Genomic DNA, 16,608 nt, shown 5'->3' on the forward strand with positions numbered 1-16,608 from the left:
AGTTAGAGCTGTATACGCTAATTAAATTTTGCCGTATCCTTTTAAATCTGTATTTCTCTTGCCATCAGAACATTATGCTAATATCTTAATGTTTACAACTCCCATTCAGTCGGAAATGACCCAACACAGAACAATAATCATTGTTGGTGTGTTATAATATGTTTAAAACTTTATAAGCATGTTTAGCTGGGGAAATAGTCACTGTGAGCCAAAGGCACTCTCACTTATTATCACCTTAGAGCTAATTGATTTTTCTATACTTTCAGTGCCTTCCATGCTGGTGGATCAGGGTTGCTCATAACGGCAGAAAAAATATAAAAGGTATTTTCAACCGGAGGTACAGCACTTTCCCAGGTAAGTTAGTACACAATTGCCAAAGAGCAAGATAGGATGGCACAGGTATGATTGCAATTTGGTCACAAAATAGATTTGGATGAAAAAAGCCCTTCAACTTATTTTATCTTATCCTTCCAGAATATCAGCCATACAATCTTTCCATTACATCATCTAGCTGTTTCTCAAATTACTGCCCTTTTACGTGTACAGAATTATAGAATGATACAGCACAAAAGGAGGCTATTTTGCCCATCTTATATGTGCAGCTCTTTGGTAGAACTATCCAATTAGTCTCACTCCCCTGCTCTTTCCCCATAGCCCTATACATTTATTCCCTTCGAGTATTTACCCAGTTCCCTTTTGAAAGTTACCATTTGAATCTGCTTCCTCCACCCTTTCACATAGTGCATTCCAGATCACAACATCTTGCTGCATAAACATTTTTTCCTCTTGTCGCTTCTGGTTCTTTTGCCAATCACCTTAAATCTGTGCCTCCTGGTTACCGACCCTTTTGGAAACAAATTCTCCTTATTTACTCTATCAAAATCATTTATGATTTTGAACATCTCTATCAAATCTCCTCTTCTCCTTCTCTACTCTAAGGAGAACAACTCCAGCTACCCCAATCTCTCTGCATAACTGAAGTCCCTCATCCCTTTTATCATTCTTGTAAATCTCTTCTGCACCTTCTCTGAGGCCTTGACATCCTTCTTAAAGTGTGGTGCCCAGAATTGAACACATTACTTGAGCTGAGGCCTAACCAGTGTTTTATAAAAGTTTAGCATAACTTCCTTGCTTTTGTACTCTATGCCTCTATTAATAAAGCCCAGGATCCCATATGCTTTTTTAACAGCCTTCCCAACTTGTCCTGCCACCTTCAAAGATTTGTGTACATACACCCCTGTTCCTGCACCCCTTTTAAAATTGTACCATTTTACAATCATTCTTCCTACCAAAATGTATCACGTTGCACTTCTCTACGTTAAATTTCATCTGCCATGTGTGTGCCCATTTCACCAGTCTGTCTATGTCCTCCTGAAGTCTGTTACCATCCTCCACATTGTTTTGTGACACCTGCAAACTTTGAAACTCTGCCCTGTATACCCAAGTCCAGGTCATTAATATATGTCAAAAAGAGCAGTGGCCCTAATACTGACCCCTGGGGAACACCACTGTATAGAATCATAGAAATTTACGGCACAGAAGGAGGCCATTCGGCCCATCATGTTTGTGCCGGCCAAAAAAGAGCTATCCAGCCTAATCCCACTTTCCAGCTCTTGGTCTTGAAGGTTACGGCACTTCAAGTACATATCCAAGTACTTTTTAAATGCGATGAGGGTTTCTGCCTCTACCACCCTTTCAGGCAGTGAGTTCCAGTTCCCTACACCCTTTGGGTGAAAATAATTCTCCTCAACTCCCCTCTAATCCTCCCACCAATTACTTTAAATCCATGCCTCCTGGTTATTGACCTCACTGCTAAGGGAAATAGGACCTTCCTATCCACCCTATCTAGGCCCCTCATAATTTTATACAATTCAATTAAATCTCCCCTCAGTCTCCTCTGTTCCAAAGAAAACAGCCCCAGCCTATCTAATCTTTCCTGATAGCTAAAATTCTCCAATCCTGTCAACATCCTCGTCAATCTTCTCTGTACCCTCTCCAGTGCAATCACATCTTTCCTGTAATGTGCTGACCAGATCTGAACGCAGTACTCTAGCTGTGGCCTAACTAGTGTTTTATACAGTTCTAGTATAACCTCCCTGGTCTTATATTCTATGCCTCGGCTAATAAAGGAAAGTATCCCGTATGCCTTCTTAACCATCTTATCTACCTGTCAGGGATCTGTGGACATGCACTCCAAGGTCCCTCTGTTCCTCTACACTTCTCAGTATCCTCCCATTTATTTTGTATCCTTTGCCTTGTTTTCCCTCCCCAAATGCATTACCTCACACTTCTCCGGATTGAATTCCATTTGCCACTTTCTGCCCACCTGACCAGTCCATTGATATCTTCCTGCAGTCTACAGCTTTCCTCCTCACTATCAACCACACAACCAACGTTTGTATCATTTGCAAAACTTCTTAATCATGCCCCCAACATTTAAGTCTAAATCATTGATATATACCACAAAAAGCAAGGGGTCTAGCACTGAGCCCTGCGGAACCCCACTGGAAACAGCCTTCCAGTCACAAAAAAACCTGTTGATTGTTACCCTTTGCTTCCTGCCACTGAGCCAATTCTGGATCCAACTTGCCACTTTCCCTTGGATCCCATGGACTTTTACTTTTCTGACCAGTCTGCCATGCAGGACCTTGTCAAAAGCCTTGCTAAAATCGATGTAGACTACGTCAAATGCGCTACCCTCATCGACCCTCCTTGTTACCTCCTCACAAAATTCAATCAAGTTAGTCAGACACGACCTTCCCTTAACAAATCCATGCTGACTGTCCTTGATTAATCTGTGCCTTTCTAAATGAAATTAATACTGTCCCTCAGAATTTTTTTCAACAGTTTGCTCACCACCGAGGTTAGGCTGACTGGCCTGTAATTACTCAGTCTTTCCCTTTCTCCCTTTTTAAACAACAGTACAACGTTAGCAGTCCTCTAGCATCACACCTGGAGCCAGAGAGGATTGGAAAATGATGGTCAGAGCCTCTGCTGTTTCATCCCTTACTTCTCTTAACAGCCTGGTATACATTTCATCCAGGCCTGGCGATTTATCTACTTTCAAAGATGCTAAACCCCTTAACATTTCCTCTCTCACTATGTTTATCCCATCCAATATTTCACACTCCCCCTCCTTAACTACAATCTCTGCATCATCCCTCTCTTTTGTGAAGACAGACACAGAGTATTCATTAAGAACCATACCCACATCTTCCGCCTCCACACATAGGTTACATTTTTGGCCTCTAATAGGCCCTACTCTTTCCTTAGTTATGCTCTTGCTCTTTATGTATTTATGAAATATCTTTGGGTTTTCCTTTATTTTACCTGCGAATATTTTCTCATGCCCTCTTTTTGCTTTCCTAATTTCCTTTTTAATTTCACCCCTGCACTTTCTATACTCCTCTAGTCTTCCTGCAGTATTGAGTTCTCAGTATCTGACATAAGCTTCCCTTTTTTGCCTTATCCTATTCTGTGTGCTCCTTAACATCCAGGGGGCTCTAGATTTGGGAGTCCCACCCTTTTTCTTTGTGGGAACATATTTGCTTTGAACCCTCACTATCTCCTCTTTGAATGCCTCCCACTGCTCTGACACTGATTTACCTTCAAGTAGCTGTTTCCAGTCCACTTTTGCTGAATCATCTCAGCTTAATAAAATTGGTCTTTTCCCAGTTGAGAACTTTTACTTCTGGTCTATTTTTGTCCTTTTCCATAACTGCACTAAATCTAACTGAATTATGATCACTACCCCCAAAATGCTCTCCCACTGATACCTCTTCCACCTGCCCAGCTTCATTCCCTAAAACTAAGTCCAGAACTGCCTCCTCTCTTGTTGGGCTTGCTATGTACTGGCTGAAAAAGTTCTCCTGAAGTTATCCCAGTTAATATTAGGGTAGTTGAAATCCTGTACTATTACTGCCATATTATTTTTGTACTTCTCAGAAATTTGCCTACATATTTGCTCTTCTATCTCCCTCTAACTGTTTGGGTGTCTATAGTACACTCCCAGCAGTGTGATTTCCCCCTTTTTTGTTCTTCATTTCAACCTATATGGCCTCATTTGATGATTCTTTTAACATATAGGAACAGGAGTAGGCCATTCAGCCCCTCGTGCCTGCTCCGCCATTTGATAAGATCATGGCTGATCTGTGATCTAACTCCATATACCTGCCTTTGGCCCATATCTCTTAATACCTCAGGTTGCCAAAAAGCTATCTACCTCAGATTTAAATTTAGCAATTGAGATAGTATCAATTGCTGTTTGCGGAAGAGAGTTCCAAACTTCCACAACCCTTTGTGTGTAGAAATGTTTTCTAATCTCGCTCCTGAAAGATCTGGCTCTAATTTTTAGACTGTGCCCCCTACTCCTAGAATCCCCAACCAGCGGAAATAGTTTCTCTCTATCCACCCTATCTGTTCCCCTTAATATCTTATAAACTTCGATCAGATCACCCCTTAACCTTCGAAACTCCAGAGAATACAACCCCAATTTGTGTAATCTCTCCTCGTAACTTAACCCTTGAAGTCCGGGTATCATTCTCGTAAACCTACGCTGCACTCCCTCCAAGGCCAATATGTCCTTCCGAAGGTGCGGTGCCCAGAACTGCTCACAGTACTCCAGGTGCGGTGTAACCAGGGTTTTGTATAGCTGCAGCATAACTTCTGCCCCCTTGTACTCTAGTCCTCGAGATATAAAGGCCAGCATTCCATTAGCCTTATTGATTATTTTCTGCACCTGTTCATGACACTTCAATGATCTATGTACCTGAACCCCTAAGTCCCTTTGGACATCCACTGTTTTTAACTTATCCCTCCTCACCGCTGTAATTGTTTCTTTAACCAATATTGCGACCCCACCCTGATCCTTTTTTATCCCCCTCTCTATCTCGTCTGAAAACCCTGTAACCAGGAATGTTGAGCTTCCCTCCAGTCTGAAAAGCAACCGTTCACCACTACGCTCTTCTTCTGTCCCTTAGCCAATTTTGTATCTACACTGCCACTGTGTCTTTAATCCCATGGGCTTGAATTTTGCTAACAAGTCTATTATGTGGTACTTTATCAAACACCTTTGAAAGTCCATAGACACAACCGCACTACCCTCATCAACCCTCTCTGTTACTTCATATGTATATTCCTTGTACATGTGTCTTTTAGAAATGAATCAGAGTTTTACAGCACAGAGGGAGTCCAAATTATGTTATTTGTAAATAGATATTTGTGATGCATGTTTTTCCTGGAGAATTCCACTACTTTGTGTTAAATTTTAGATTTCATGGGAAATTGCCAAATGTGCACTCTTCCTAATAGGGTTGAACGGTTAAGCTGACTTTTTCTGTACTTGTCAAGGATAATTAAAGCGTTTTTTTTTAAGATGTGTTTAAAGTTAAACATTGAGCATGTTAATTCAGAAATATAAATTCTAGTTTCCATTGCTTTGCAGGTGATATTAAGTCTTTGCGGACGATTATTAATCCAGACATCTCTAAGTAAGTATGGACTCATTCAGCAATGAATAAATTAACACAGTTGAAATAAATGCCTCTATAATTAATAAAAATCCTTTGGGTATTTGTAGGGAACCAAGCTCTGTTTGTAAATGATCTTTTTTAGGAGTTCACTCACAGATACTATCCATTGCACAATGTTATGAATTATATACATGTGTGTGGAGAAACACAACTAGTGATCCTGCCATTTTTCACCACATGAGGGCATCTACATTTTACCCTCTGCCTGCCTGCTGATTTAATTGTGGTCCTGTTTTCTTTCCCACTTGTCCAGATAAGAATCATTTACATTTCTTGAGGCAACACTAATTCGAAGCTTAGTGTATTTATTCATGATGTATGCTTCAATTCCAGTTTTGCTTACAACTTGTGGTTCAGGGCGACCAGTTTATAGGTTTCTCTATAATTCAAATCTACAGAAAAAAAACAATTGTCATTCCAATGACTATAATAAAAGTGATTTTCATCTATGGCATTCGCAGCTAATGATTTTTAAAAGTAATGAATTTCGAACAAAACAGTGTAATTTATCCTTTTTTAAAAAAAAAATCGTATTAACAGAATCCGGAACATTGGGATCATGGCTCATATTGATGCTGGAAAAACCACAACCACAGAGAGGATACTTTACTATGCAGGATACACCAGGGCACTTGGAGGTAAGGATAAATGTTTTTTTTGCTGAAGCCTCATCTCATTGTGCCAGTTGGTGACACAATCTGATGTGTACATTGAGAAATTCATTGAAGATAAGCAACATGAACATTTTGTCCGTTCCCCCCCCCCCCCCCCCCCGCCCCCCAAAAAAATATTGAGTCTGAATGTAATGCTGATCCTGAATATTCTGTCGTGGGTGGTTCGTACTGGACATTTACTTAGTTGAATTTATATTTTGTTGATGGATGGTAAGTGATTTATATTCAACATCTTTCTGCATTGACCTTGGACGTTGTTTCTGTGATTGAAAAACAAATCACCTGAAGTCTTTCAATTTTAATAGAGACAATAGTTTACGTGCTAGGTGGGTTGATGAAACAGTTCCTGCATATAAGACCATAAGAAATAGGAGCAGGAGTAGGCCATTCGGCCCCTCGAGCCTGCTCCGCCATTTAATGAGATCGTAGCTAATCTGATTTTACCTCAACTCCACTTTCCTGCCCTTTCCCCATATCCTTTGACTCCCTTGCTGAACAAAAATTTGTCTAACTCAGCCTTGAATGTATTCAATGACTCAGCCTCCACAGCTTTTTGGGATAAAGAATTCCAAAGATTCACGACCCTCCGGGAGAAGAAATTCCTCCTCATTTCTGTCTTAAACGGGCGACCCCTTATTCTGAGACTATGTCCCCTAGTTTTTGATTCCCCCATGAGGGCTAGCATCCTCTCAGCATCTACCCTATCGAGTCCCCTCAGAATCTTATATGTTTCAATAAGATCTCCTCTCATTCTTCTAAACTCCAATGAGTATAGACCCAACCTGTTCAATCTTTCCTCATAAGACAACCCTTCCATACCTGGAATCAACCTAATGAACCTTCTCTGAACTGCCTCCAATGCAAGTATGTCCTTCCTTAAATAAGGGCACCAGAACTGTACACAGTACTCCAGGTGTGGTCTCACCAGCACCGTGTACAGTTGTAGCATGACTTCCCTGCTTCTATACTCCATCCCCCTAGAAATAAAGGCCAATATTCCATTTGCCTTCCGGATTACCTGCTGCACCTGTATGTTGACTTTTTGTGTTTCATGTGTGAGGACACCCAGATCCCTCTGTACTGCAGCATTTTGTAATATTTCTCCATTCAAATAATATTTTGCTTTTTTATTTTTCCTCCCAAAGTGGATGACTTCACATTTTCCCATATTATATTCCATTTGCCAAATTTTTGCCCATTCGCTTAACCTGTCAATATCCCTTTGCAGACACTTTGTGCCCTCATCGCAACTTGCTTTTTCACCTATATGTGCTCTAAAGTTTATTGAGTGACTAAAACCAGTATTAATTGCAACAACTAACTGTTCTACCATAAATAAATTTAATTATGAATAGCTTATACTGATAATTCACCAAAGTAAAAATAAACACTGGTGCTAATTAATCATCAACCGTTGATTATCATTTCATCAAATTTATAGTTTAATCAAGCCATTTATCCATTAACATAGATGTTACCACACCTTGACAAAAGTGGTTGTTTTCGGTCTTGACGTTGCTCCGCACCTGTGTGCTTATATACAACAACAACTTGCATTTATATAGTGCCTTTAATGTAGTAAAACCTTAGGATGTTTTACTATGTTAAATCAAATCAAAGACATTGGAGGGGTCGAGAGAGGTGTTGAAGAGGTAGAGCTGGATGTCGTCGGCCTGACGTTGTGTTTTCGGATGACATCGCTGAGGCGCAGCATGTAGATGAGAAATAGGAAAGGGCCAAGGATAGGTCCTTGTGGGACTCCAGAGGTAACGGTGCAGGAGTGGGAAGAGAAGCCGTTGCAGGTGATTCTCTGGAGTAGTGAGCAGTTTTGGCAGAGGAGAGCAGGACCTGATAGTGCTTTACGTGGTTCAGCCAGATCTGCCGATGAATGGCTAAACCAGTTGCCTGCCAGAAACGTTCAAGTCTGCGACCCTTGAACTTAAAGGAGTGGAGATGAGGGCCGTATTAGGGGGAACGATCAAGGTGAGAGAGGAGTCATGGTTTTATTGGGGACAGGGGCATCAAAGGTGGAGGTGAGGGTGTGATTGAGCAGATTGGTAGCTGCAGAAATGTTGTGGTGAATGGTGAGCCAAATGTTTGAAAGTGCCATTGTAAGTAACTTGGGGGAGCGTTTTTCCAGGGGCGAACACAGAAGGAAGTGGGGTTGGGAGGGGGAAGGGGAAGGGGATGTGGATGGAAAGGGATACAAGAAAGTGATCAGAGATGGCCTTCTCCGTGATTGACACGATGGGAGTAGAGGGGCCATGTCAGATGCCAAGGACAAGGGGGTGGCCATGAATATGGGTAGGGGAGTTTATAAGAAGGGACAGATTAAGGGAGGGTAGGAGGCCAGTGAACTCAGGACAGAGGGCATGATGGGTTACAATGGAGGTTGAAATCACCGAGGATGAGAAGTCGCTCAGTGCAGAGGCTGAGGGAGGAAAGCAGTGCAAATATCTTGGTGGGAAACTTGGCTTGATACTTGAGTAAGTGGTAGAGAACGAGGATTTTAAAGGGGAGGTGAGAGGGGTGGAACAAGATGAGATGCTCAAAGGAGGAGAAGGTGCCAGAGGAGTAGGGGGACAGACCAAGGTGTGATTTGGCGATAAAGACCACACTGCCACCGCGGCGGTCTGGACAGGGCAAGCAGTGGAAGATATAGCCAGGTGGAGAGGCTTCATTAAGGGGGAAGGTGTCATTACCTGTCAGCCAGGTTTCCGTCAAGGCCATGATGTCGATGCAATCGTCCACAATAAGCTTATGGATGGTAAGGGCCTTGTTCACAAGTGAACAGACATTCTGGAGGGAGATACAGAGAGGGGCAGTGATAGCTGATCCGCTGGAAGAGTCCACAGGGTCAGCGCTGGGTGGGTGAGTGGGACGGGAATGAGATTGGCAAGATTAACCCCCATTAGGCGCACTGGGCGAGAAAGTAGGATGGGGCACACATACACACACACACACACACACACTTATCACTCATGCACACCCTACCCACCCCGTGGCACAAAAAGAACAGAATAAGGCTATCCTCACTAACTAACACTGCCTGGATGAGTGCAGCTCCAACAACACTCAAGAAGCTCGACACCATCCAAGATAAAGCAGCCCGCTTGATTGGCACCCCATCCACCACCCTAAACATTCACTCCCTTCACCACCGGCGCACTGTGGCTGCAGTGTGCACCATCCACAGGATGCACTGCAGCAACTCGCCAAGGCTTCTTCGACAGCACCTCCCAAACCCGCGACCTCTACCACCTAGAAGGACAAGGGCAGCAGGCGCATGGGAACAACACCACCTGCATGTTCCCCTCCAAGTCACATACCATCCCGACTTGGAAATATATCGCCGTTCCTTCATTGTCGCTGGGTCAAAATCCTGGAACTCCCTTCCTAACAGCATTGTGGGAGAACCGTCACCACACGGACTGCAGCGGTTCAAGAAGGCGGCTCACCACCACCTTCTCAAGGGCAATTAGGGATGGGCAATAAATGCCGGCCTTGCCAGCGAAGCCCACATCCCGTGAACGAATAAAAAAAAACTACAATATAGTACAATTATAGTAGATGTACGAAAGTGATTTATACAACAGTAATATTTTTCCTTAGATGTTGATGACGGAGACACGGTGACTGATTTCATGGCACAGGAGCGTGAGCGTGGGATTACCATCCAGTCAGCTGCTGTCACCTTCGACTGGAAGACCCATCGGGTCAATTTGATAGATACACCAGGTAGGCAACCACAACCTAGAACACTCAACTTCATACGATTGGGCCACTGGTTCCATTTACAAAGAGGTATCTGGGATCCATTTTTGATTAATGATTAGATTGGTGGGCAATACTTTTCCAAAACATCGGTAAATTGTCATTCAGATTGTTTTAAACAGACCCAAACACTGGGTTTGTGCATTTGAAATACCTTTGTCTCTAATAACTACATGCCCAACTCGGGCACGATTCTCTTCCGAGCATTGTTCCAACCTCTTCCCATTCACTTCTATTGTACGAAGTTGTTGGTCTGAACGTAACACTTCAGCACAAAATCCAGATTCAGCCATAAAATTCTCCGGACTCTTCAACATAGTTGATCTACAGCCAAGAAGACGTGAAGAAGACTTTTGCGTAAAATATGTGTTTGATGATTATTTTCTGTTTTTATTTAAACTAAATTAAATGGACTGTGGCAAATAGTCACAAACTAGTTACTTTTATCAGCAGCTCTTAGAAATCTTAATCCAAATATACGATATCCGTGCATAAATTAATTCTTGGGTAGAATTTCCTTGGGAGTTCCCCGATCTTCACCAGTAACTTCAGCGGAAGATTGGTGGAAATGGCCATTTGCCCTGTTTCTCCACGATCTTCCACTGAAGTTATGGTGGGGGATAGAGCGAATCCCCATGGAAATTACTGGCATGTGAGTTTATCAGAATTTGCTCACAGTAAAAGTTTTGCGTTTTTGTTTCTTTTGAGAATATTGTGAAATAAACCCTCTTTAATTCATAAACTTTTCACATTTCACTTTACTATTCAGTGAAAAGAAAAAACAGTTTGTGAAGATGTTTGCTTTTGTGACACGTAATTGCGCAGTATTTTAAAAGCTGGGGAAAACAGTGAGGAAAATTAAACATTCAACTGTATGAGTTTATGCAGTCAAATGTATTCCTGAAGGTGAAGATACTTGTAAGACAGAATTGCAGCTTTGTGTACGATGGTTTTAATGGGGCACTGCCTTCGAAAGAAAGAATTCTGCAGATTTTTCTTTTGGTGAAAGGAGGTGGGAGAAATGTTACTTTTGTCATGACAATGCCACATACATAAAACTGACAAGTGTTAACTCATTGATTTTTAAAATGGAGCCTATTTCAATGTAAAGAAATACACAATGTGGGAAGGGTTTACTGGGTTCAGCTGATACTTTAAAACAATAGCAATGTATATAAGTATGTGGGTTACCATTTGGTTCCCCCCCCCACTTCAATTTACTTTCTTTTGCTCAGTAAATCATGTTCTATGCATTAAACTAAACTTCACTTTAGTGAATTTTGCACTTTGTCAGGTCACGTAGATTTCACTGTTGAAGTCGAACGCTCTTTACGAGTACTTGATGGAGCAGTGGCAGTGTTTGATGCTTCAGCTGGTGTGGAGGTGAGCAATATTTTCTTAAAAAGCAATTGTCACCATAAGTACACCTTTCTAAAGGTCAACCATACAAATAATTACTATCTAACATTGAATAAACTGAAACCAGCATTTCTTGTCAATGAGTTTTCCAAATTAGTTGTCCGATTCTTTAATGTTAGCAATTAAAGTAGTTAGCAAATAAAACTTACATTGTGAAGTTTGTAAACTGCGTTGTAAAGTTTGAATGTTTGGTTGTTTGAATACTGGAAGTTCTACAACTGGCTGACAGCTTCGTTGCTATGCAACATCTTCGTCTATGTTATTTTTTAATTCATTCTCGGGACGTGGGCGTCGCTGACAAGGCCAGCATTTATTGCCCATTCCTAGTTGCTCTTGAGAATGTGGTTGTGAGCCGCCTTCTTGAACCGCCGCAGATGTGTGGTGAAGATTCTCCCACAGTGCTGTTAGGGAGGGAGTTCCAGAATTTTGACCCAATGATGATGAAGGATCATCCTGTCCGCTATATGTGCAAGTCAGGATGGTGGGGAACCATGCACTTTCTGCCCTTGTCCTTCCAGGTGGTGGAGGTCACAGATTTGGGAGGTCCTATCAAAGAAGCCTGGGCAAGATGCTGCAGTGCATTCCGTGGATCGTGTACACCCTGCAGCCATGGTATGCCGTTGGTGGAGGAGTGGTTGGGCTGCCAATCAAGCGGACTGCTTTGTCCTGGATGTTGTCGAGCTTCTTGAGTGTTGTTGCAGCTGCACCCATCCAGGCTCTAGACTTGTGCTTTGTAGGTGGTGGAGAGGCTTTGGGGAGTCAAGAAGTGAGATGTACTCCCCATGTAAAGTATTTATGAATAGCTTAAAGTACAACTGAGTATAAGTAGTGTTTGCTCAGTTCCATCCTACTGGTGTAATTCTACTGTGTAACGGTAATCAAATAGATATCAAAGATGTAGGAACAGACATAGTCTGAAAAAGGGAGCACAAGGCGATCTTTTGCATTAAATATATTCCATCTTAAACACTTGGGGCCCGATTTTACCAGGGGTGCGGGTTCTCGGCGGGTGGTCGTTCGGGCACGTGAAAAACGCGGCGTGCGAATTGAGTGCGTCCCGCGCGCGATCGCAGGATGATTGATGTAATTAGCCGGCAGTTACAGGTTCTCCGCTTCTCAGCTGCGCGCCGGCGGGCTGCGCATGTGCAATGGCATATGAGCGTTGGTGGAGCTCTATTTAAAGGGGCAGTCCACCAAAGCCCCTCTAGCCACAACCAAGAGGTATCACAATATGGATCAACCCAGGGGTAAGGCTGCTCCTCGCTTCACAGACCACACCCTCCAGGTGCTGCTGGACGGGGTCAGGATGAGGAGGGAGACGCTGTTCCCGAGTGACGGAAGGAGGTGCCCTGGCTCCGCCACCAAGAAGGCACGGGAGGAGGTGGCGTCGGAAGTCAGCAGCAGGGGCAACACCACCCGAACTTGGATACAGTGCTGCAAGAGATTCAATGACCTCATCAGGTCCGGGAAAGTGAGTACACTAACGCACTCTGCCACACTCCGTCTTCCACATCACCTCAAACACCTCACAACCCCGTCTGCACTGACACCACAGCGCTCCCGCAACATCCTCACAGCCACTCAACTATCATCCTCACCGTGCCTGCACGTACCCACCGTCCCTGTCCCCACTCGACCACTACCACACACCCCAATCCCCATACAATGGGACGGCCATGTGGCACACGCATCCTCCCATCCATCTGCCACACGCTCAACCCACCCACACCAATGCTTGAAGCGTCTCACGATGCAATCATCACTCAATTAGGCTTTTGTGTTTTGCCATCATAGGAGAAGAGATGCAAGAACGCCCATGAAGGGGCACGCACCGGAGGGGGCCCGCCACACGAGGTGGCTCTGACGGACGCCGAGGTGGAGGCGTTGGAGATTAGCCACACGGTACATTGCCTGTCCGTGGCGGATGGCGAGGCTGGGTCTGCAGAAACATCCGGTAAGGGAAAGCTGAAACTCAGCAATCATGATCGCGAATGATCTTAGCATCACATGGCATCTGCCGCAGCGCCACATTTGGCCACATGCCTGATATTGCCCTCTGTTGTCTTACAGGGCCGTCTGCGAGCGCCGTGTCCGTTGAGGGCAATTCCTCAGACGACATGCCGGTCTCTGAGGGTGCATCGTCACATATGAGCCAAGCATCCACCAGCGCAGATACACACACCTCGGTGGGTCCCCCCCCTCAATTAGTTGGGATTGCACATGGTGAGTCACCGCGCACATGTGAGCATGAGCAGACCCTGGTGGCAGGGTCAGCCGCGGAGGGTCCGCGTCGGTGGGAGCACTCTTCTCCAGGCTCTGCTCAGCCGGACCCAGATACTGAACCCAGGGGGCCACCAGTCAAAAGGAGAGTCGTCGAGGGGCACCAGCACATTGCCGAGGTACTGGGAGAGGTGCCACGCGCACTCTCCACATTCGCACAGAGGATGGAGGAGTCCAACTCCTGCATGAGGGGAATGGTGGCACAGGTGCAGGAGGGTATCGCCGAGATAGTGTCGCAGGGACGTGAAGGCATCTCTGAGATAGTGTCGCGGGTAGGTGCGGGAATGTCTGCGGTGGAGAACAGGCTAGCCTCCCTCGAGCGTCACGCACAGCTCAACATTGAGTCCATGCAGGCCCTCACAACAGCTGTTCGGATTCAGGGTGAGCAACATTCTGCCGCCATAAACAGGTTGACAGATACATTGGTGGTGGCCTTGCAAGGTCTCACACACGTCATCCAAACTGCCGTCCAGCAGGGTGGAAGGGGTGATGTGGGCCTAGGCCATGAGAGGGAAGATGGTGAACGAGGACATGGAAGTGGGGACTCTACTCAAGGTGCCCCCACGTCTCACCCGTTGCCCCCCTCTCAACCAGTGCCCGCAATGGTGCCTCCTCTCCAGGTGGCCGAGTCTGCCCCTGCACAGGTGCAGGAGGAGCAGTCTGTGGAGGTGCCCTCACGGGCACCGAAACCCAGGGTGCGTCAGCCCAAGGCATCCACCCGGTCAGGACACGAACAGGAGCAACCTGCCACTACCTCTGCTGGAGCCACAGGGGTAGCACCACGTAGGGGGTCCCGAAAACGTAAATCCAAGGTTTTGTGAACACACAGGGAATGCACCAGGGTGTCTGACGATTTGTTATCTTTTTATTTCTAGTCCTTGAATGGACATACAGAATAAACACACTTTTTATCACCACTGCTGCCACCTCTTGTCCATTCTTCTGCGTCTTGTGCAATAGGTCCCTTCCGTGCGCCTCATCATGACGATGAACACCTGGTCCCACCCATTGGTCATAATACAGTGGGTGCAGGAGTACAGACACCGCTCTTATGTGGAGGGGGCTTGTATGGACCCTCGTCTGTGCACGTGATAATATGTGAACGCCTCACACAGTGTGATGTTAGGAGAACCGTTGGCATATGAGTGCCTCCCTGGCCTGATGAGCACGCAGGTGAGCCGGTGTTCGGCCCATGGGTCGTTCCTCCTCCTCTCACTTGTACTCCTCCTCCTCCTCCTCCTCATCGTCGTCCTCAATGTGGGTGGCGGGTGTGCATGGGGCCTCCTTCAGCGGCACCCCTCTCTGTTGTGCCATGTTGTGCAGGGCACAGCAGACAACTATAATTCGTCCCACTCTGAGTGGCGTGTATTGGAGCGCTCCCCCAGAACGATCAAGGCACCTGAAGCGCATCTTGAGCAGCCCTATAGTCTGCTCAATTGTCGACCTGGTAGCAATGTGGCTGTCATTATATCAACGCTGCGGCTCGGTGATGGGGTTCCTCAGAGGTGTCATAAGCCACGTGTGCAGGGGATATCCCTTGTCACCGAGGAGCCAGCCGTTGCCGGTGTTGGGTGCGTGGAAGAGGGGCGGGACGGTGGACTCCCTGAGGACGAAGGCATCGTGGCAGCTGCCAGGGTATCTGGCGCACACGTGTAGGAATCTCTGGTGGTGGTCACAAATGAGCTGGGCGTTCATGGAGTGATACCCCTTCCTGTTGATGAACAGCCCTGGCTCATGTGGAGGTGCCCGTATTGCTATGTGGGTGCAATCGATTACACCCTGCACCCGTGGGAAGCCAGCCACATCATGGAATCCAACCGCCCTCTCCGTCTGGCTGCGCTCATCCATGGCGAAGTTGATGTAGTTCGAGGCCCTGTGGAACAACCCATCGGTGACCTGCCTTATGCACTTGTGTGCAGACGACTGACAGACCCCGGCGATGTCCCCCGTGGCACCCTGGAAGGATCCAGAGGCGAAGAAGTTGAGGGCAGTGGTGACTTTGACGGCGACGGGTAAGGAGATGCTGCTTGGTCCATCCGGGAGCAGCTCGTCATTAAGGAGGCTGCAGGTGTCGGCGACTACCTGGCGAGTGACTCTGAGCCTACGTATGCACTGCTGCTCAGAGAGGTCCATGAAGCTGAGCCTCTGTCTGTAGACCCTGTGCGGAGGGTAGTGCCTCCTGCGACGCATCTCTCTCTGCGGTTACCCTCCCTCCTGCTGTGCAGGTGGATGTGCCACAGCACCGTGTTGTGGGGATCCACGTCTCTGAGGCGGACGGCATGGACTGCGAGGCTGCTGAGGCTGGTCATGCTGTTCGTCCTCCGAGGATGTCAACGCAGCCCCCATCTGGCAGGTGTAGGTCTGAGGGGTTGTGCACTGTAGAAAAGTGTGTCCTCGCACAGGGGTTGCGGTTCCACGTCGGTGAATCTTCTTGCTTGGAGGAGGGTGGTGGAGGGCAGGCGTTGCCCTATGTGACGGAGTGGCCTCCTGCGTTGGTGAAGGCTCTCCCCCCCCCCCCCCCCCCCCCCCACCTGTGGAATGCACCTTGGCAGCTGCCACAGGCTGCTGGCTGCAACACGTCCATTTGGAGTGAGAGTGTTTCCCCCAGTATGGGAAACAGTCTCAGTTCAACGTAAAATCCCACATTTCCTAAAAAAAACCTTAATCAGGTCATTTAGTGACCTGAAATAGCTACATAAATACTGTCAAGTGGAACCCCACTGGCTTTAATTGCCTGCGGGATTCCCACCTGCGGGGTCTGCGTGCGCACGCCAGCGCGTCAGCGTGGAACCCGGAAGTGGGCGGGATCGAGGCGGGATCCGGTCGGGGTCCTCCATTTCGCGATTTTCGAGGCCCCCCCGCCGAGAACGCACCCGAGAGCGGGTGCTAAAACCGGGCCCTTGGTCTTTCCTTAAAACATACTCGTGCTA

The 16,608-nt window shown here is 46.2% G+C and overlaps 1 protein-coding gene across 3 annotated transcripts in view; it reads left to right on the forward strand.

The window, feature by feature from the left end:
- The window catches only part of gfm2 (GTP dependent ribosome recycling factor mitochondrial 2), a 65,268-nt gene that overhangs the window by 1,919 nt on the left and 46,741 nt on the right, over positions 1-16,608 (forward strand). For all 3 annotated transcript variants that reach the window (XM_067982714.1, XM_067982713.1, XM_067982716.1), the window contains 5 exons: positions 267-354; positions 5,444-5,489; positions 6,072-6,169; positions 9,818-9,943; positions 11,274-11,362. In XM_067982714.1, the coding sequence (XP_067838815.1) occupies positions 267-354; positions 5,444-5,489; positions 6,072-6,169; positions 9,818-9,943; positions 11,274-11,362 (447 nt within the window). The remainder of the gene's footprint in view (positions 1-266; positions 355-5,443; positions 5,490-6,071; positions 6,170-9,817; positions 9,944-11,273; positions 11,363-16,608) is intronic.

Source organism: Heptranchias perlo, chromosome 4, assembly GCF_035084215.1.
Source record: "Heptranchias perlo isolate sHepPer1 chromosome 4, sHepPer1.hap1, whole genome shotgun sequence".
In the NCBI taxonomy this organism is placed as follows: domain Eukaryota; kingdom Metazoa; phylum Chordata; class Chondrichthyes; order Hexanchiformes; family Hexanchidae; genus Heptranchias; species Heptranchias perlo.